We start from the raw sequence: 21,967 nt of genomic DNA on the forward strand, positions 1-21,967 counted from the left end.
AGGAGTTTCTCCCCACAGAAATATTCAACACAACATTACATTACATAACAGATAATTGAAAAGCATTTTGTTTTGCTGAGTTGCAAATACCTTGATTTCTAAAAGTAGCTTGGTATTCTTTTTCTCTGTTACCACCTTCTCTCCTCTGTTTGAGGGTCTGGATTTTCAGAGGGCTTGTAGAAGCCATGAAGATGAGCTTCATGTAGTTTGCATGCTGTACGCAAAATGGACCCAAATTAGACTGGATTTTTTGCACCTTTTAGCCGTTTTCTGTATATGCAGGAATCCGTTCAGAGGTAAGCAAAATAAGAGGAGGACCTTGGTTGGCCTTTGAAAACAAAGTTGTATAGAGGCTAATTATTTAGCCTCTATACAACTAGTATATTAGTGTGAATTTATATGATGCATGTTTCAAAGGGAAAATCATGTTTTGCCTTTTTTTTCCTGCATTTGTTGCTCATAAAGTGCCTAATTTTACCACATGTTGTACCAATGCTTTCCCACAGAAGAAATGTTTCACTAGATAATTTTTGCTGGTGTGTATATGCACAGCCTGAGAACAGTAGCTTTTTAATTGACACAGTTGAGTGCAGTACAGATAATAATTGCTATTTCAACTGCTGTTCTCATTCTTAGCTATTGTTTATGAATGTAAAGATTATTTTAAGAACCTGAATATAAAGGCCTTTATCTGAAGACTGACTATTGATAGCACATGCATGTGGAACATATTCTAGAAATACCATGGCATTTCACAGATTTAGGCACTTTATCCCACTCCCCTTGAATTCAGTATTAAAAAAAAAAATATAAAAATGTTGGCTAGACAGAGCAAAACTCACACTGGTTTCTGTGGAAGAAGAAACATTCCTGGGCATGCAGCAAGATCAGGGGGAGAGAGCTGGATCTCAGAGGTTACTAGAGAGCTTAGAAATTGCTGTTACTGGAGTGCAAATGACAAACAATACTGTGACTTACCAGCATCTAAAATTTATTTCTTCTGGTACTGAATACAGCATATGCTTAACATGTTAGAGTAGCACTGTGCAGTGTATACATACAGAGCAGAATATGAGGAATGATTTATTGATGCTGGAGTGCTAGAGGCCACTGGTAAATCATAAATGTTCTGCTAGTAGCATATATGCAACTATTTTTGACTCCAGCCTATGACATACTTTTAAGTAATCTGGAGCACAGGGCTTTGAAATATCCCCTTCTGAAAGACTGCATGTTGTTTTCCTCAGCCTCAGACCATGGTTGTCCTCATGGTCCTCCAAGTTTGATGCATCTACTTAATGCCTTCTCCATCCTCTTCCTTTTCCTTCCAGTAAGAGTCATTGATTATTTCAGTGGCCCAAACCCTTGCTAAATGCCAGTTATTTACTCTTCTTTTTTAAGCCTAAGGTGTTCAATTGTGCCAATCTTAATTTTTCCACAAGTGTTGCTCTTGACCAGCTGGTTACCCTCTTAGCTATGTTTCTATCTACCTGTTACTTAGCTGTTGTGCCTCTGCAGTGTTCGAAACATTTCACACCCTAAGTAATATTATGGTCATCTGAAACATAATTATGCTTTACAAAGCCAAAATTCTTACCCATTCATATAAATGCCATCTAAAAGAATCAAATTGCTCTTCAGAGCTAATGAGCTTTTTCTTGCTTTGGATTAAAATAAAAGTTTTAATACTTGCCATCTAGGAGAAACAAAAGCAGAAATAAGTAGGTATGAGATCTAAAATTCTATCTTATTCCTTATCTGTCAGTCAGGCACTGCAAATGCTCTCTTTCTCTTAAGCTGAAGAACTGCTATAGTAGGTATAGCACTTTTGTTCCATTACAAGGTGAGTTTTGGAGGTGCTGGGGGTCTAGGTGGAGCTATGCCAGAGCAGTTTTGAGCTGGACAGCAGTTTCTTGAGAGCCATCATGAACTGATGGGAGGAGGTATTCAGTGTATAATGGCTGATGCTGAAGTTGGCCTAGCCTGAAAAATTAGAAAAAAATAAAAATACAAATTAATGCTGTGCCACACATACCCCTTTTTACAGGGGTACACTTGTCTAATGTAGTGAGATGACCATAGACAGCACCCACACAACTGCTCGCTTGCCCCTCTGCCCTGCCCTCAGTGGGATGAGAGAGAATGGAAAGAGCAAAAGCAAGAAAACTTGTGGGTCGAGGTAAATACAGTTTAGGAGGTGAAGGAAAAGGGGAGGGGTGGGGGGAGGAAGGTGTAAACAAGCGAAGCAAATTATATTGTCCCACAGGCAGACTGATGCCCAGCCAGTCTCCAAGCAGACACCTTGGAAGCCAAAAAGCCCACCCTTTTCTTCCTCCACCCATTTTTTATTGCTGAGCATGACATTACATGGCATGGAATTAGGTTTGTGTCCCCTCCCAGCATCTTACCCGCCTCAGCCTATTTTCTGGGAGAGGGCCAGAGGGGGACAAAGAGAGGGCCTTAAGCACTCTTCAGCAGTAACCAAAACATGATGTGTTACCAATACTATTTTAGTGACAAGTCCACAATACAGCACCATAGGGGCTACTATGAAGAAAGTTAACTGCATTCCAGCCAGACCCAATACATCTATATTTATAAATCCTGTTCAGATTCCCTCAAGGAATCCTCATGGAAAGATTTCTTCATCTCACAGCATATGCAAACATTAGATGTTACTTAGTGATCTTCCACCTCCTCTCTCTGCTACTGGCTCGTCTGCTAAGGGAGCAGTAATTTAGTAACTACACTGAAAGTTCAAACAGTGCAATTGTCATCAAGTGAAAGGGAAGCTCTCTGGAGAATAGTTATCATTTTGCCCAGAAATAATTAAGAAAAGAAAAATTCTTCTCCTGCTAGATTGAAAAATTAACCTGTTGGCGAGATGGGAGTGCTTTTGTGGAGTTTGCAGTGATTACACAGCCTGTCAAACAGCAGTGGATATTTTGTTCAGCAGAATCAGTACTCTACAAGATTTGAAAGTCTTTCAAAAAGTCGTGTGGGTGTGTGAAAAGTGAAGTAACAAGAATTGTCATTAAAGGAGAAATGAGCTAAAATGAGTCTGAGGAGGAATTTTATTTTTGAATGCTCAGAAAAAAAAATAATGGCTTGATACTCAGTAGTTAAATTAGAGAAAAGCACAAATACTTAGAGAAAGCAAGAAAGCGAGCACAAGTTCTTCGAATGGAGACTGCAGATTTGATTTAAAAAACAAACAAACAAACCAAACATTTTTGTATATACCAGTAAATTAAATTCTGTGATTACAAGTCCCTTTTTCTTTCTTCTGCAATAATCTTTTTCTCTCAAATCTGTAGTGATGAAGGCTATATAATAAATGGACATTTAAAACACAAAGACATATACGGTTATCAACACACCAAGCTTTTACTTAGTTTGGTTTTTGGTTATTGATTGTTTCTTAGTGTGGGTGAATTTGTACAAAGGGAGGGGATAGGGTGGGGGTGTCCAAAATTCAGTTAAAAGTAGGAGTTTAAAAAAAGTTGCAGAAAATTTACTATGATTTGATAGGCATACAGAGTAAGTGTAAAGTTAGGTAGAATAATGATGCAAATAGAGATCAGTTCAGGAATGAAAGCTGGCTGATGCACAGCACAGTAAATCTGCTTGTAATGAAGTTAAAGGCAGATATGCAAATGAAATGGTTTAGTAAGAGAGCCCAGAAGGAAATTACTTCAGATTACAATAGATTATTTCAAATGAAGCAATTCTTTTTGCTCTTATCAAAATATCTGAGTCCAAAGTTAGGTTATTCATTAATGTTTTAATTTGTTTGGTTGTTAATATACTGCAAATCATCTCTTCCAGTCATACATTTACTCCAAACTGATCCCAAAATCATTAGATTTTGGCGGTGGAGTGTTTCATGTCTCATTTCTTTTATTCTGTGTAATCATCTATCTTTGGTAGTTATGTGCATTTATATACTTTCAGCACACTGACGTGAGAATTCTAACACTTTGTTATCTTTTAGTATCACAGAAAATATGGTAGCTGTTGGGACTTCTGGCAAACTGTATGCAGAAGGAATTTTAGAAATTATTGTGAATGTCACAATATTATTTTTACTGTCATTCTGTGTCCTTGCTTGGTTTTCTACCTAATTTAGTGTGTGTTTGTTTTGTTCTAATTTGTTAGGATTAGTTTAATCAAAACATGAATATGCTCATCCATTAGATCATGAAATACTCTTGATTTGAACTAATACGAACAAAGCAGAAGCTGGCTGGTTAAACTAAAATCCATGCAGATAAAGAAAGCAATTATACACACCTGTGACCCCAAAAGAGAAATGTGTGTTTCTTCCTCAGCTGGCTAAGAGATGTTTATGGCTCTGTGGGTGCTGTCATCATGTATCAATATCACAAGACCTGAATAAGGCATGGAAAACATAGCTCTGAACAGTATCGGTGAGAAAAATTCCAGGAACTTTTTATGCCCTTGCACTTTTCCTGGAAAAAAAAAAAAAAAAAAATAGAGCAGAGAAGGGTTCTCTAACTCATTTCTGGGCATTGAATGTGCTGATCTTTTTGGTTCAGCAGTGCTGCATGTGCAGCTCCTGGGCACAGCCTCAGATGTGTTTAAGTCCAAGATGTGTAGAGCCGAGGCACTGCAGCACACGTGCTCCCTCATCTGTGGTGAAGCGGAGAAGGAAGCTGAGGGCCCACCTTGTACAGCAGCATGGAGGACAATGGGAAGGGCTCAGCCATGGTCTTTGAGAAGGCAGAGTGCATTGCACATCACACAGCTTGCCCTGACAGGTGGGAAACAAGCAGGAGAAGGCAGCAGTTTGGGCTGGCAGGATATTATATGCTGTTCTTTGGCTTTCTCTAAGGTAAGTCTTGCTTGGGTCAGGAGGCTGAGTTCAAGTGTTTCAAGGGCTGGATCCAGCCCCTAGGCTACTCAGCTCACACTACTTTAAACTGCTCTCTGTTTCAGCATTTCATGCTAGAATATGTGCAGCAAAGCTTCCTCCACCCCCTTTGTTCCCACCTGCCATAATCCTTGATTATAACACCGTATTGAATGTTTCTCTGCGCTCATGCTTTAGAGAAATCTGTGTTCTCTCATCTGGGTTTTTTTGTTTTGTTTTTTTTTTTTGCAAGCATTGGTTATCAAGCCAGGTAATAGGGTAGTAAAAGCGCTTAACATTAATAAAGCTAATGAACAGCAATGTTGGATCTGTCCTCATGCATGCAATCAAATTTATGAAGCTGGCTTCTGTCATTTCTCCAGGTGCTCATACAGGGCCCTGGGAAAAATGAGTAATAAATACTTAAACACTTCCAATACTTTGATGAATATTTTACATTCTAGAATATGTGAATATTAGTAACATTAATGCAGACTTGAGAGTTAGAAAAATTTTTATAACTAGAATGGCTGCTCACAAGGCGATAGCTTAGGGATACGGGTGGAGCTGAATGAAACAGTTTGCCAAATTGCCTTCTTGCATTTCATGATGTATGGAGAGTGCAAATGGAAAATATTTCCTAGAGTAGATCTAGTTCTCACCTTTGTACTATGGAAAGCTCTGGCAGGCCCAGTGGCAAAGGGTGTAGTATAGGCTAGACCATAGCAAGGGTGAGACAAAAGGAGCAATAACTGCAAAGATGGATGCAAATGGCAATATATTTGAGGTCCCTTCTGTTTCAGTTGCTGAAAATAGGGTCTAAGCTGGCAGTGCTGGCAGGTCTGAGGAGTGCTATGAGTAGATCACTGAGGCTGGAAGATAAACTCAACTACTGTGTTTCACTCCAGTTTCTCTGAAAGCAAGAACAGATGCTTTAGAAAGGAAGTCTTGTATGCCTGTGACAGGGAAATGGAGGAAACATCCACCTAAGGAAAACAATTTCTTCTGTCTTGAGGTTCTGAAATTACTTACCCTATTTTCTTTTGGTTTTCCTCTGTTCTTAAGTTCACTCCCAGTGAGAGGACACTATAGCTACAGTTGTGCAATGCAAGTTTCCCACCTCTGTAATCCCTGCCCTGTGAGCTCTGTATCCATGTCAGCCAGAAATGCACTGAAGCCCTCCAGTTAATAAAGTTGTCAGAGTGCAGGAAAGGACTCCTTCCCCTGGTAGGTACCCAGCACCCTGCTTGGGCTAGAGGACACAGCTTTTGGTTTTGCCAGCACAGTTCATCTCCCATAGAAATAAATAAACTGTCAAGTGTGCCACTTGATATCTCACAAGAGAGGAAAGTAGTATTTTATTGTTGTTACTGCTTTCTGGGAGCGGATGGCATACAGTACGCTAGCTCTTACATGCAGGCCAGAAGGACGACCCTTTATTTTGGGAAGGGCTCTTCACTCTCATCTCAACATCAGTTCTTACTGGGAGGCAAGATTGTCTTCATTATCACCAAAGTGGGAATGCTTTTCCATCAGAAGCTCTTCTGAAGTACTCCGTGAAGTTAACCTTAAAATCTTTATTCTGGTGGGAATCAAGAGTTGGAATCTAGTCCTGCTTTTGCAGAATTTAAGTCCTTTCTAAATGAAATGTGGAGGTGTCACCCATCCAGAAACAGCTAACATTAAAATGCAGACAAAGTTGGCTGTGTAGAAGACACTTAGAAGCCATGTAGGGGTATGAAATATATTATGTTGATGCTTTAGTGCTAGGTAAGGAAGAATGATGAGTTTCCAAATGAGCATGTGAGGGTCAAAACCAAAAGATGATTCAGCAATGAAACATGAACCGATGGAACCATTTGAGAAAATATTTTTCTGCTGCTGAGATCAGAAATGCCACCACAGGGCGTAGATTGTGAAGTGTGGCAGTATTTTGAATTATATTTAACCTGTTTCTTCATCTTTATAGCATACATGAAAGTAGATTTTGTGGGAAGACCAGCTGAGTTGTTTGGGTTTTTCTATCAGAGGTGATCCTGATTTTCAGTTGTGCAGTTTGTTAAGAGATTAGTAAGGTTTCATTTAGATAAGGAAGTCACATTGAAAAGGGCATGAAAATACTGACAAGTTTTGTCACTTAGGTAGAACAGGCTTGTAGTTTTCTTTTTAAATTATCTGGAAGAGACTTTACACTTTGCAGTAGAGAGGGTGTAGAAACTGGGGGAGAGGGTGGCTGGGGGCTGTGTTGTTATTGTTTATTAATAAGTAGACCTTTTTTAGAAGGAAGCCAGCATTTTGGTGTTCATGCCATTGCTTTGAATTGAATAGTTGAAAAACACATCCCTCTATTGGAGTAGAGAACTTCTCATAATTATATATGGGCTTGTTCTCAAGTTGAGCCTTAAGTTGCTTATGCTGTCTCCCTTTTCTAGAATCTTAAATGCTGATTGATAGTGATTTGTAATGTCTGCAAACTGGGAAGGCAAAAGTTTCCGTGCAATTTCATTTGTAGGGGATTTTTAACCTAAAGAAATAATAAGGAAAAGTAGGCCGGTGCTCAAAAACTTAGGTACTTGTATAAGAATTAAAAAAAAGAGAGAAATCAAGATAAGGATACAGTTCTTTTATGTGACCAAACTTGCAATTAACAGATGGAACAATTTACATGATTTATATGAAAGAGCACAGCTTGTTCATGAAACAGTCCAGGGGAAACAGGAAAAAGTGCTGTGTTTGTCTACCAGCCATGCATAGGCTTGCTCTGAGGTCCAGATAATCAGCATCTGCCTGGAAAGGAATACAGCAGGAGACAATATCCAGTAAGTTTTTAAACGCATTGATAAGGTTTTGATGTTTAAAGTGAAGCAAATGGATAGAGGACTTGTTTTTGTAAACAAAAGTGCAAACTTACCTCACTGTGGAGGAAAGATTGAAAGTGTAGTAAGAGAGTAACCCCAAATAGGAAAATCAAGTCCAGAGGAAGTAGAAATTGTATCACGTTAGTAAGGTCAAAGACAGAAGTGTAGCACAGGCACTTCAGGATGTTGTGAGGAATACCAAGACACAAAATGAAATGCAGCTAACAAGAGAAATCAGAAGTAATAAGAAATGTTTTTATAAGGCTGTTTTTCAGCAATTCATTGTCAAAATGGAAAGGTTTATTGATTAGAGTCATCCTGGTTCCTGTACTCTTCCGCACCCTATTAGCAATTTAGATAATAGAAAGATTTTTCAACTCCACGAGCCAGTGTAGTGATTTATGTACTGATTTAACACTCATTTGGTTGCATTAAGTTTTGAAATGTTCACAGTTCACATCCACTTCCAGGTTTTCAAAGCTGTTGATTTTACTTTTAGGACTGTATGCAGTATTGAGGCCTGCACTGAAGAGAAAAAAAGAAAGAAAAGACACTGAAAGTAGAAGTGCAAATGAGTCCATGTCTGCTGGTTTTCTCTTATAATTATATTTAGAGAAGATAGTGATTGTTTCTTTAGGATGCACTGGCCCCAAAGACAAAGGCATCCATATACCTGCATAGTTGGTATCAGATAATTTTAAAGGCACTGCTGTACTTGCACATGAGCTCTACGTGCCCTCGCAGCCTTTCTAGCAAGCCCATATAGACTGTGATAGCTTTAACCAGCATTTGGCAACTTATTTCTCAGAGTCCCAGGGTTATCTTGTTGCTTAATAGTCAGAAGAAGATGCCTAAAGCTGTGTCTGTAGGACAGCCATACCAAGGTTGTCCTGATCTGAAATCGTGAGCCACAGAGTAGCGGGAGATGGATGAATGATAACGCTTCTCTTGGCAGAGCTGCAGACTTGAATGGTGGGAGTGCAATAAGAAGAAATGTTGTGGTGACATGTTATAAACAAATCAAGCAACCAGATCCGTCTCAGCTCTGAAAGAACGGGCCTTAGTGTGATGGGGTAATATTTTGAGATGTCTGATAGCAAGCCTGAATGGTATCCAACAAGCAGCTGAAAAAGCCCTAGAGTCCAGAAAATCAGATAGTCTTTGTCCTAAACAAATTAATGGCAGCACCTTCAGTTTAATCTGGTGTTCAAAGTCTTGCTTCTCTCAGAAAAAAGCTTAATGAAGAAAACTGGTAGGCGGGTGAACTGACTGAAGTGTGAAAATTGAATCAGAATTAAGATTAGAGTTAAAATTTAGATGTGGCCTGCAGTAATCCTATAAATTATGGGCCTTGTGAGACTGGCTGCAGGGAGCTGCCTTGTTCGTGCTATCCTACTTGGTATACTGGCTACAAGAAAGATAATTTGTACCAAAAAGAGAGGGATCACCTAGCTCAGCCACTAACACACTGACTTTTGGGAAAGAAAATCCTGTCTCGAGGAAGGAACGCATGATGTTCTTCAGGCATCTTATATACAGGTTGCAAAAACATAATTTCCTCCTGTAGCAGAGGATATCTGGGGAGAATGCTGCGAAGTATATTGTGGTACGCCTGACAGAGTCTGACTTACATGTAGGGAAGAAAATAGTCTTAAGTTCCAGTGTTTAAGATTCACTGAAGAGCTCCACAGAATATACGTATACATGTCATTTAGCATTGTAAGTGGCTCTGCAGTAATGTGCCTTGTTCAGATTTAAGGAGTTTGCCAAGACAGCATGGGAGTTATCAGTACAATTATGCTGAACACTGGACAGCACAGAGCTGTGACTTGTGAAGGCAAAGTCTGCAAGAAACAAGAGGATAATCAACAGAAGGGATGACAGATTTGTCAAGACGGAGACACAAAACTGTCACATCCGTGTCAGCATTTTAATGCTGTACTTAATATTTAAGCCTAAAGAAGCAACTCCTTGTTAGTCCGTACAATAATGTAAATATTCCAGTGCACTTCTATGAGCTACACTATATCACGTCAGGGACTAACTTCCATAGGAATACAAATTCTTTTTTAATTCAGCTCTAACTAAAGAGAACGTCTTGTCAAAAGGATCAGTGAGAATTTTACAAGCAATGGTAAGAATTTTCTCCAGCAATTTTCCTATTGTGGCAATCCAGAAAAACTGAAGTCATAGGAGGAAGACTGAATTCCCAAATTACAACACAAACGTGGAAGCCTCAGTTACATATGTTTGTTTATTTATTTATTTTAAGAAATACCAGCACAATAAGATGAAATAAAGATGTGAGTCTGAATCTAGAGTCACAAGGGAGGTAATTATTCAGTGTAAAAAAGAGAGATAGATATACATATATACACACAATTGAATTTCAACTTATTAGGGGCCAATTTTCTGGAAGAAAATGACAACTAATAAGGCGACAATTGGAAAACAGTGGAATCAATCACATAAGAATCGCATGACTTAATGAATTATTACCCTAAGCATTGTCCCAGTTCGAAAGCTGTTGAGGAATCTCCCATAAGGAGTTCGGTGTTAGTTTGTTTCTAGGAACATAAGGTATGGATGTTTCTGTATATCCATTTATATTTTATGTATAAAGACTTATGTGAGCTGCGATTGATATACTTACCTGTGAGTTACTCTTGCTATAACTTGATACAATATCACTGTTGGGTTAGATTCCTTTGTATTCTTCCACGTTGCACTCCTTGCTGTACAGGAAGGTACAAAGCACCAAATTTTGATGGTATGGGCCCTTACCAGTGGGGAGGATTCCCTCTTGGTACATATTCACTGGAGAGAAATGTTTTTGAGGGGTAAGAAAATCCTTTGTGTAAGAAGGAGGAAGTCCTGAGAAAACATGCCTTAAAAAAGATGGCTTTTCAGAAGAGCATTGCAAAAAATGCTAACAAGATATTTATAATAATTTTGCTAATGGCATTCCTGAGTAAATAACTGAGGTAAATTGGTTCAGGCTTTGTATAAGAGGGACAGCTTTGAAGCTATTCGAAAACTTGGCCTTTTTGAAAGACAGTTAAAATTTCTGAGAGAAAATTAACTATCTACCTTTTGATGTTGAGAGGTGGCATTTAATCTTAGGACTTGAAACATCATCAGTCTCTCAGAGGATTTTCAATTCATTACAATATTCCTGTTGCATTTTGAGGTAAGGAAATTTTATTGCTAACTCGCAAACTAGATTTTCAAACCTTCAGAGCCCTTTTCAGTAGTCTGTTGTGAGCAGTTCCGTGCTGACAACAGCAGCTTTTTTATACCTTTTTATGTAAGAGTGGTTTCTAATAAAGCTAGTTCTTCCTTTGGAAAGTGGCTGGACATCCATAAGAAATCTCCGAGTACACCAAAGATCCATATTCAGCCAAGCAGACTCAAAAGACTTTAAAGGTCAGGTCTGCATGCATATTGTACACCACATCCTAAATTCTGCTGCAGAAACATCATGCTAGCTATGCTATTACATTAAAATTATGCAACCCAGCCCATATAAAAGACACTCTAAACTTAAAAGCAGTGGGCATTAATTCAGGGCATCATGGCAAGGTTTGCCATCTCAGCAACAGCATTATTCTGATTTAGCTACGTTGCTTTGCATTCTTAAATAAGGACACTCTCCACTGCCTTTGGAGGCACTGCACCATTTTCAGCTGCATGGTGTCACCATTCCCAGTGTCAGAAGAGGTTTTTATCAATAATCTATGCATTATACAGAATCTTTTTCTAATCTAAACATATTTAGTTAAAGACTCTTTCCATCTATTCAGCTTTTCTGTGTCTCCAAGGTCCAGGAGACTTTTAGGAAGTGTAGTCAGTGGCTGAACTTGTGAATTGCATCCTGAATTCTAGGGAATCTTAGGAGATTCAGCATTATCAGTGGAGCCACTATGAGCTAGCAAGGCAGGCTGATCTTCAATCTTCTGAAACACTGATGTTTCAAAGATGCATATTAATCGTATCTATTCTGTTGTTTTCCTGTGAGTTACCAGGTTTCCTTCAGTTGAGAAATATCTTTGCCAATGAAGAAAATCAGAAAGTGCCAGTTGTTTCCTCCACTTACCCTTTTGACCTCATTCTACCAACTGTCTATCCATGCATACTTTGTGCTTGCAAAGATGAAAGTGAGCACTTTGGAAGAATTTCTCTGGTGTGGTACTCCACTGTAATAGGGGGACAGCTTAATAGATCTAGAGCTCTGCTTGCTTGATTTCTTCTGCACATATCATCAGAGGAGAAATACAGAACTTTTCATGAGACCCTTTTTTTTCCCCAACTGTACAGTTACATTTAGCACATGCAGGCCTAAATCTTTTGAAAATAAATATTCTGAAAAGCTCTAACTTCAGGGCTTTTAAGAGGTATCCTGTGTCTGTGAGGTACAGAGGAACCAGATAAATGATGAGGAAGTACAAGCAAAACAGGATTCTCTAACTGATGTGCACATTACATGATCATAGAAGACAGAGATTAATACTTTATTGTTGGAGGCAGGTATAGCTATGTAGAGATCCAGGTGCCTTCTTAAAGCAGCAACGCAAAGCAGGCCAGGGAGGCGTCTGATGGCTGCGCTGTCGTGAAGACTAGTGTTCATGAGGTGGCTGTGTACAGGAGCAGCAGGGAAGAAGGCATTCTCTGTTCCCCAGAAAACCCGTCTATTTCTCCAAATATTTTCCCCTTTCACACACTGTGAACACTGTCCCTCAGACGGTGCTGGGTGCCAGGAGGCAGCAGGATACTAGGAACAAACGTTGAATATGGCATGAACTCATGGGAATTGGTTTCTGTGCCATGCAGAAGGGTCTCAGTTCTTCCTCTTGACTTCACTGTCTGCTAATCAGTTTGTAATTAATCTTGCAGACTGGATGATATATAGTGTTTCCCTGCCTGCTTTGGGGTGGTATATTCAAACTCCCAGACCTGACATTTTGTGATTCAAAATTCCTGAACAATTATTGAGGGCTCCGTTATGCCTATGCAGGAGTGTTTAATACTACACTTACATGGGAATGAAGGGCCTGCTGAGTTCCTTGAAAAAAAGGTCACCTTTTGAAATGCCAGTTCTTTCTGAAAATCCGCAGTTGGCAAGTGTTTGATGTCTGTTTCAAGACAACAGTTCTGTCTGTAGCTATGTATGTTACAAGTTCGCTCTTTGCAGCTATGGGTGAGCAGAAGTTTGTTCCTCTTCTGCTTGAAGAAATAAATTGATAACATTGTAAGAACTAAGTGTTCTGACCCTCACCAGGCTAATTTAGAATAGCACTGTGTGAATGTAATAGCTTTCTAAAGTAACAAAACCCAATGCTTTGCCACTTTGGGGCACTGAGGTAGAACCACTAACATTCTGTGCAGTCCCATTTCTGTTTTTTCAGTTCACATGCAGCTTTTAGTACCAACCACGAGGGTACAGGAACTGTTTGCAGTGAGTCCTGCAGAGATTTCTTGCACTCTGCACCCTTGAGCTATTCAGTAATGTCCTATGGACTTGCTGATTTTGTGTTACTGATCTTTCTCACTACACAATTGGTTACAGTTGACAACAGAGTTGGGAGCTGTCTGGACAGTCCAGTGCAGTGCTAAGGAAAGATCAATTAGCTTCGATCCTTGCTGTGCAAACTTGGATGTCACTTCGTGGCAGAACCTTGTGTCCTTTCTATGTACCCAGATATAAGAAATTCCTTTTGCCTATAGTACATATCCCACTAAATAGTTGCAAATGCATGATGTTTCTGTTGTCACTTTCCCCTTAGTAGAATGCTGAGTATTGTGTCAATAGCAGGGTGCAAAGATAGGAGATGGTGAGATCAAAACAAATGTTCTCCTTTGTTTTTCTTTCTAGATTAATACAGCAGATAATTTCACCAATTGCAAGGTGGAAGTAGAAGATGATGACACCTATGTGGTTATGCTGGGCTCAGAAACTCAAGCAGCCATGAGTAAGTCATGTTGTTTTATCAGTAACAAAGTGTGCACTGTATTAAGTGAGTGGGATTATGGACAAACAGAGGGGGCACATTATTTTAATACTTTCTATTTCCACGTGTTACTGCAGCTTCCAGGGAGGGCAGATGTCCTAGGAGAAGGGGGAAGGCAGGTGAGAGGTTCAGTCGTGATAACAAAGTTATTGCTCAGTCAGACCTCAGTGCAACCACCCCCCCAGTAGATTCTGGAAATCTCTGATCTCTGCATGTAGAAAAGAGCTGAATTCTCCAAGTTCTCAGAGAGGGGAGGCACTGCCCACAGGTGCAGCCATCGCCTGTGTGGAGGCACATTTTGCAGCGTTATGTTCATACATCTAAGCATAGATTGATTAAAAGCTTCTTAATAATCCATGTGGTCATATGAATTTCCCTTGGAGATTGCACATGAAATTGCTTGTTTGCATTTACTGATGGCATATATTTTGCCTAAATTTTACAGTATCATGGATTATTAACTTTATCCTGTTTCTATCTTATCTGCTTGTTAACAATGTCTCACGTTCTATATAAAAAGGATATTTCTTATTTGCCAAGTTTAAACTTGTTGCTTTAGCCCTGATAGATTTTTCACTGCCTCTGTCACCCTTTGTACGGGAACACCTCAGGGTGAGCACAGGGAGGAACACCACAGATTGTAACAGCTGACCATGTTAGCCAGTTAAATGCCCTAACCTCCCATTTGAATCAGTGGTGAAGGAAAGGCATCACCAAAAGATAACTCAGAATGGAAACCTACATCAAGGGTTTGGTGTTACTTGCTCTGCACTGACTGTAAGTTTGCTGGCAGACTTTACTCTGTTTATGTTACTGAGGTTGACTATCCAAATCTGGATGCTTTTGTATATAGTGATTAAAATGTATGTTTTCCCATTCTTACACTATATTCTTATTCTGTGGTCCATGGGCCGCTAAAGACAGAAGAGCTCCATTTCCACAGGAGTACAGCCACGTCTCCCAGGGCAATGTTTATTTAATTTTAGAGAGATTTAAATAAGCACTTGTATAAAAACAAGTTACACAGCTGTGTGAGCTACAGCTTTGTTTTACTAAGTGTGGCACTGTGCTGCATTGAAAATCAAGTATATTATGGAAGCAAGTTAAGTGTGTGTGATTTCAGGCTGACAGCAACTCTAGAGAAGTTTAACATTGTGTACACGAAGATGGTGTGTATCAGAATAGCAAGATACAATAAAAACTTCCACTGTTGATTTGGTAAATATTTAAAAAGCTGTTCACTGCCAGTATGTATTTGACAGCTTTCTACTGTATCAGTTCATAAAAGTTTTATTAGCAATTGTGTTGCTTCTGTGGAAACCTTGAAAGAGGAAATGTTTCCAGATGGCAAATTTTAAATGAAATAATGCATTCTTTAGCATTAAAAGCCAAGCAGAACCCAGGAGATCAATATGGAATTGGATCAAGATGCCAACAAGAAGCTGAGGTGGGTGAGGAAAAGAAAGATAATGTAGAAGACAGCAGAGAGGAGACAGAACATGAAGATCAAGAAGAGGAAGATTCATACAGCTTTCACAACAGTCCTGACAATTTGTATGCCACCATACCTGATGATCTCAAAGAGAACAGAAGAGACTGCTTTTTATGTAAGAGGCCGCCTCCTCCTCCCCCTCGAAACTTGCCTGGCATCCCAAGACAGGATGATGTATCACAAGGTACGACCTTGGGATGAAAATAACCCCAGGCACAAACATGTGCAAGTGCAGACTAGGTGCTGCTGTAGAGATAAATGTATGGTCACTTCTAATAGCAGTGGCGAGGCAGTATGGCCCTAGTTCTGCAAAGCAAGCATGTGCACATGAACTTTGCTGCACCAAGATATTCATGACCAGGTATGTCAGCTGACACTGTGGTATGGGCTGCTGGGTTCAGGTTTTAGGTTTTCCTCACCCTGCCCATCTCAGAGAGCTGCCAAAGAACACATGATGCACTGGATTTACAAGAGCTTGTATTTTTGTCAAGTTAAGTATTTACCATTTTAGAATATTAAATACTACCTTGATTTAATACAGCTTGGAATTTCACAGGTAGAATTAATAGAAAGTGTGCAGAGAGAAGTAACAGTATTTTATTACATTTTAGCCAATGTCGTGGTTATAAATAAAAAGCTGTATTGTGCTGTAGATTGAAAAGAGAGGGAGAAATTGTGACCATTAATGAAATGCTTTGCCTTTTTTTTTCCCTCCCCTTTTTTCCTTCCCCCCCCCCCTTTTTTCCTTTTCATACTTCTGCCCCAGAGTAAAAACCTAAAATTGTGTTGTAGTTTGATTCAAGTGATGAGAAGCCCAAAATACTATTTGCTTCTCTTTCAGAGGGGATGATTATGATTTTTTCTCATTAGGAAAAATAGGTATGCAAAAGAATTCAAGCTTAAATACCAGTCTTAAATAGTCACATAGGGGAAAATAAACCCTTCTTATTTGTCCTGGATACTACTGGTAAGTGTGCACACAAATTGCTTCTCAATTTCTCCACTGCTTATTACTGTTAACTCTGGTTTTAAATGTGGCACAGCCTAAGAGAGTCTTAAATTACCATCACCGAGCACACTGGAGTCATTCAAGTTCACATAAGTAGACAAATAGCTTTCTAGCCTTACAGCCTGTTATAGGTAGGATTTTGTCCTGTTTTTTGGGGGTTTTTTTGTGAAAGAAAAAGCTGGACATCATAGGTGGATTTTAAGAGAAAGAATAAAATTAATGTTAAAGATGTGTTTTGCTTCCCATGAAATACTCAACTGCAGCTATATGTGTGCATAAATGAGGAGTCAGGTTTGGCATACAGGATTTGGTAGTGTAGGTTTGATATAAAAATGCCTGTCTTGGAATAGCTCTCGTAGCTCTACCATCAAGTAGTAATGTGACCCCCTCTGCCAAATGCTGGCTGTCTGTATGTGGGTACCAGCTTAGAAAGTTTCTCGGCTGCATAGTGTCCTGTGCTGAGTGCTGTGCTGGTAAGGCAGAGTTCGTCTAAAAACACTGCTGCGTGAATAGTTCATTTAAAACATGCTGTGGAGTTCTCTGAAGCATTAGCCTTGTTTCATCATTGGGGAGTGAGGTGGGGGGTATCAGAATTCCTCTAAATAAGGATGAGGCTTGCTTTCAAGGTGGAGCTCTATTGTGTCATTGCTACGTAGTTTTATCAGCCACTTGGTTTAGGTGTTGCTGTGGAATACCTAAAAGGCAAGTCCCCTCTTTTTGAAGCCTGTGTTTTGGCAGTGGCATGACAGCGCCCCATGTGGGAGTTAGAAAAAAAGAATATCCTGCAGAGAAAGGAACAGGACTTCCCTAACGACATGGAAACAAAATATTTTTAATATGGCAGGTATATTAATCCCACTTGCTGCTATAAAACATTTTTATGACTTAGCCAGAATGCATGTTGATTGTACGTATTAATAACACATCCCATTTATAAATATATCCCACTTACAAAGAATGTTTGGTACCTCTGAAACCATAATAATCTCCCTAGGGAAGTACATAAGTGGTGGACTCCCCAACATTGGGCATATTTAAGATTGGGAAGGACAGGGTGCTGAGACATCTAGTCAAGGGCATGCTTTGTCAAGAAAGGTGGGACCAGATGATCCTTGAGGTCCCTTCCAACCTGGGATTCTATGATTCATAAATAGATAAAGCAATTCTTTAAATAGCAGCTGAAGGATTGAAAACCCCAGTAGTGGCCACTGCCTAGTTTAGCAGATACACATGCACAGGCAGTAGATTACAACATGAGGAAAACATGATTCAGCACAAGAATTCCAGGCTCCTGTTTTTGCAGGAGAGATGGGTAATCAGCACAAGGAAGTTATAAACATTTATGGGAACACCAGCCTCAGTTATAGTTTCTAACTCTTCACAGTTTCTGGGGTTTTAAAGACAAATCAAAACAAACTCAAGTATTGGGAAACTCATGGATTTATTTTAATGCAGTAAAATGTAAAAGCTAAAGGAATGCAAGTACTGAGTAGTTATACTGTGAAAGACATGAAATGTAGGGAGTACAGAGAGTCAGGGAAGTTACTGGTGGGGGGATAATCTTAGTATAGATTATAAGAGGTCATAAATTTCATCTGTGGTGTATGGGGCTCTTTTTCTTTTTTTTTTTTTCACCTTGTCCTACACTACATCTTGGTAAAATCCTCAAAACCAAGTGGGACACTAAAGATGTAGGAAAGACAAACCCCAGCATTTTCTAGAATAACTTCCAATTCTTAAGTCCTTGTTGCAACAACTAACAAATAGCCTGACTTTCCAAAACACTGAGGGCCACAGGTACCACTTACTTGGCTTCCCCATTAGAGCACATGTTTCTGTGACTCTGGTGGGAGCACCTGGGGCACTCAGTATTTCTTTTAAATAAGCCCATTTATTTTGGGCTAATAGCTAAGCATCTGGTTTTGATAATCTGATGTGAAATCATGAGGAGGCTCTGAAGTTGGAACTATTCCTCTTGGACATCCTTTCTACTGACTTAGATGATCAGAAGCCTCTGAAAATCAGAGCGCTTTAGAGGTGAAATTAGGTCTCTGAGTTACTTTAGGAAACTCTAAAGCTATAAGTTAACCCCTGGTCTCCTTTCTGTACTGCATGTATGGAACACAAGTCCTTGCTTTTTTCAGAGAGGAATTTTGTGGAGGACAGAAGTGAAAGAGGACATGGTGATGGACTTATAACAGCATGTTACAGAGAAGATACATGCGGGGGGGACGACCCGTACACGTTTGTGACACTGGATGAATCCGTGTATGATTTCGTACTGGCTGAGGCGGAGGAGAAAAGGAAGGAACGCAAGTCTTTTATTGTGAACAGGCCGCCAGCCCCTGCCCCTCGTCCAGTATGTTCAGCAGTCAGAGAGGAGGACACTCCCTATATAATGCAAGGTTAGTGCTGCTGCTTTGTAAATATTTGCTGTTACAATATAGACTTGTCTCTTCTATTTGATGAATATTTAAAAGACTTGTTCAGTTACTTTCAAACCAACAAGTAAGTTGATTCAGTTAACCTTCTTTCTCCTTCCAAATGAGCCAAGAACATCTCAGACTAATGTTAATTTTCAGTTTGCATCTCAGCAGAATTTTTTTTGGTTTAAATTTTAAAAATCATGACAATATGATGAAAAAATAAGAATCACTGGGCTAGCTGGGAGCGTGTCTGTTTTAATAGCGCGACACAAAATGTGCTATTTGAATTGCCTTTGCTTTTTAGTTTCTTTATGAAAATGTTCTTAATTCTAAGAGAGAAATTTTGGCTATATATATATTATTTTTTTTTTCTGATGAGAACAGTAGGGAGAAATGCCTGTGTGAGAACTCCTCTTTCAAATATCTTTTCTCTAATGCAAGGTGCTAGAAATGGCCCCTGAAGGAAGGGTTATGTCCTCTTACCATTCCTGTGAAAAACTGGACCTTTTAGAGCTTATACATGGAAATCTAAAGCTGGAAGAGATCTCAGGTATCTTGTAGTCCAATTCAGACTGAGGCCAAATTTCAAAATAACAAAAGGAATTCCTGTGAACCTGCTGCAGAGATAGATCTCTGAGTCCCACAATCCATACTGCCTGCATTGCCAGCCTCCTCTACAAAAAGCTCCCAGTGCATAAGAATAAATGGTAGAAAACCAGGCTGAGAAAGGATAACAGTAGGTTGCCTACTTCAGCCAGTGAGTGTTCTGCACTAAAACAGGATTAATACTGCCCAGATCATCCTACCAAATACAAAAGAGCACCTCCTTTTTCACGCCTATTTCAATCAGTGATTTATTTTATTCTTCCTAGCTAGCTCTCCTCCTCCAGGCTGTGTAACTCCAGGTGAGGGCCAGAATGTGTGGGCTAATGCGTTCATCATTTAGTTGCTCTTTCTTCAGCATGTTCAGGAGGTACAAGGATGAATCATTACAGTAGTTAAAGTGTAATTCAAGAACAAATGTGTAGGGGGCCTGTTACACCTGCAGAAATCCTGAAATGGCTGCTTTTACCGAGATTGCTAGTGCTGTGTCTCAAATCTTCATCCTCCATCATCATAGACAGGCCAGTGACTTGAAAACCCTTACTGTGAAGATGCTTTATTTGGGAGATTACTTTTACTGTCTTTTATTGCACTGGTTTTTCTGCTTTGTCTACCCTAACTGTTCACTAAGGAAGAGACTGAGGAACTGCTTTGACGGGTCTGTGGTTCTTTTATACCATATATATATATATATATATACATGCACACACCCCTCCATGGTTTTTAGCTTTACTTTTATAAGCAGGTAGTGGTAGAAAAATAGACAAATTAGTTTCCTGTTGTTCTGTGGAATCAGGCTCTGGCTCAAGTTCAGTTACTTATACAACAAGTATAGGTGGAAGCACCTCAAGAAATCTACAGCTGGCCACTTGGGCTTCTGTATTGCCTGGCCATCCTGCTAGATCCAGGTCTGGAGTTTCTCACTCTCATGTTTTGTGCAGGGATTCTTGAGATGGTGAAATTTTAGATAGAAGTGATACATCTTCAGCTGTTTTTTCTTGCAGCTTGGTTTGGCAGGTTTTGTCCTTCCCCATACTGGTTAAAAAACTCTTTATCCAGTCCAGCAATATCTCAGTTACCAGTTTATTATATGAAAATTGCTTATAATCATAAAAAAATGATTGTTTCATCATTGCAGTCCATCATTAAAATCTCCATATGTTTGTAGCCATCGTTTTATAATTTAGTCTAATTGGTGTAAAATAAAATTACTCTGGCTAGTGCATATACACATTTTTCATCCCTCAAATAAAATGATAGTTTCAGGTTTTATTTTCATATATTATAAAGAGCATTGCAAAAGTTGCCAAGTGAAATAATCGAGAAGTTAGAATCGAGGTAATTTTGCTGCTTATTTCTTTCTCCCTGCCACAAACATTACAATACAGTCTTTAAATATACAGCCGTGTGCTGCTATATATCACAGCTATTTTGTTTCATCTAGCTGTTAAAGTGGGTGAGCATAAGATGCAAAACTCTTCAGTGTTTTTCATTCCCATTTTTGTTTAAAATATAATTCGTGCCTGCCTGAAACACTGTGTTCTTTCAGACCCTCCTGCAATAAACCCTTTGATTTGTCCTGGATCCACTGAGGTTTTGGATGCCCAGTATGAAAAAAACTGAGATTTTTGAGATTAACAGCCTTATATAATATTCAAAGCAGACATCCCAGTGATTGCAGTGGCCACTATGGGTGTTCAGAAGTTCATATTAAATCATTAGTGTGCCTAGCCAGCACTCAACGTCAGGGATTCACAAGCCTGATTGCTGGTTGAAATGACTTGTCTGGGGTTACACTGGGGCTTGGTTGGAGAGAGTCGTCCTGTTCTGCAGAGCAGCTTTTAGTTACTTAATGGAGGCATGCTTCCCTCCTCTGTATTCTCTCTCCACTGACTAAATACCTTTTAACTTCCAAAACATGCTAAATAATATTTCTGTAAGAAACGGGTTGTCTGCACTGCACAGTTCTGGTTATCTTCAGAACCATTCCCTTCTGGTGTTCAGTAAGACACAAGTTCTATGGGGAAAATGGGATTAGAGAACAAAGCGTGATGCACGTCAGAGGGCTGCAGTAAGGCACAGTCACCCACAGCTGGATGGATCCCTATGTGCTCTGCGAGTTCGCAGAAGGAAAGCACTGCAGGGCCTGTTGTGACAGTGCAGGCAGAGGTGCAAGAGGAGGATTTCTTTTTACCCCTTCTGTACCCACAGAGGTGATAGAAAATTTTGGGCTTATTTATTGGCAAAACAGAAGTGTAAGCTATGCAATGCCTTTTGGTTCTTGGATTGCATGCTGTTGTCTCCTTTTTAATTTATACTTTGCATTCATCAGGACAAATCAAGTGACTGAATCCTCATGAAGGGCTTTCACCACACATTGATGTTCATGAGGTTACAAAAGAGTATCTTCCCCTTTAAGCAAAGGTGGTGGTGGTTCCATGAGAGTAGCAACAAAGAGAGCAAATAGCCCTCTGTGATAAGTAGCCTTCAAATACAAGCTCAAGGTTACACTAGGCAGAAAGCCTGCTCCCTGTAGATTACCCCATGGTGCTCTGAAGCACAGGTTAGTGCAGCTGTTGATCTAGAGAAGAGAGAGATGGAACATCACAAGCCCATTTCTAGGGTCTCTTTCAGAGCAAGATCTGTACTTGAAAACCTAGGCAGCAGACCCTCAATGATACAAGGTGTCGTAACTAAA

The 21,967-nt window shown here is 39.6% G+C and overlaps 1 protein-coding gene across 1 annotated transcript in view; it reads left to right on the plus strand.

The window, feature by feature from the left end:
• Positions 1–21,967, plus strand: part of BANK1 (B cell scaffold protein with ankyrin repeats 1) — a 127,956-nt gene that overhangs the window by 88,323 nt on the left and 17,666 nt on the right. The window contains exons 8-10 of the mRNA XM_030492851.1: positions 13,604–13,700; positions 15,119–15,415; positions 18,385–18,645. Of these exons, the coding sequence (XP_030348711.1) occupies positions 13,604–13,700; positions 15,119–15,415; positions 18,385–18,645 (655 nt within the window). The remainder of the gene's footprint in view (positions 1–13,603; positions 13,701–15,118; positions 15,416–18,384; positions 18,646–21,967) is intronic.

Source organism: Strigops habroptila, chromosome 7, assembly GCF_004027225.2.
Source record: "Strigops habroptila isolate Jane chromosome 7, bStrHab1.2.pri, whole genome shotgun sequence".
Lineage (NCBI taxonomy): Eukaryota > Metazoa > Chordata > Aves > Psittaciformes > Psittacidae > Strigops > Strigops habroptila.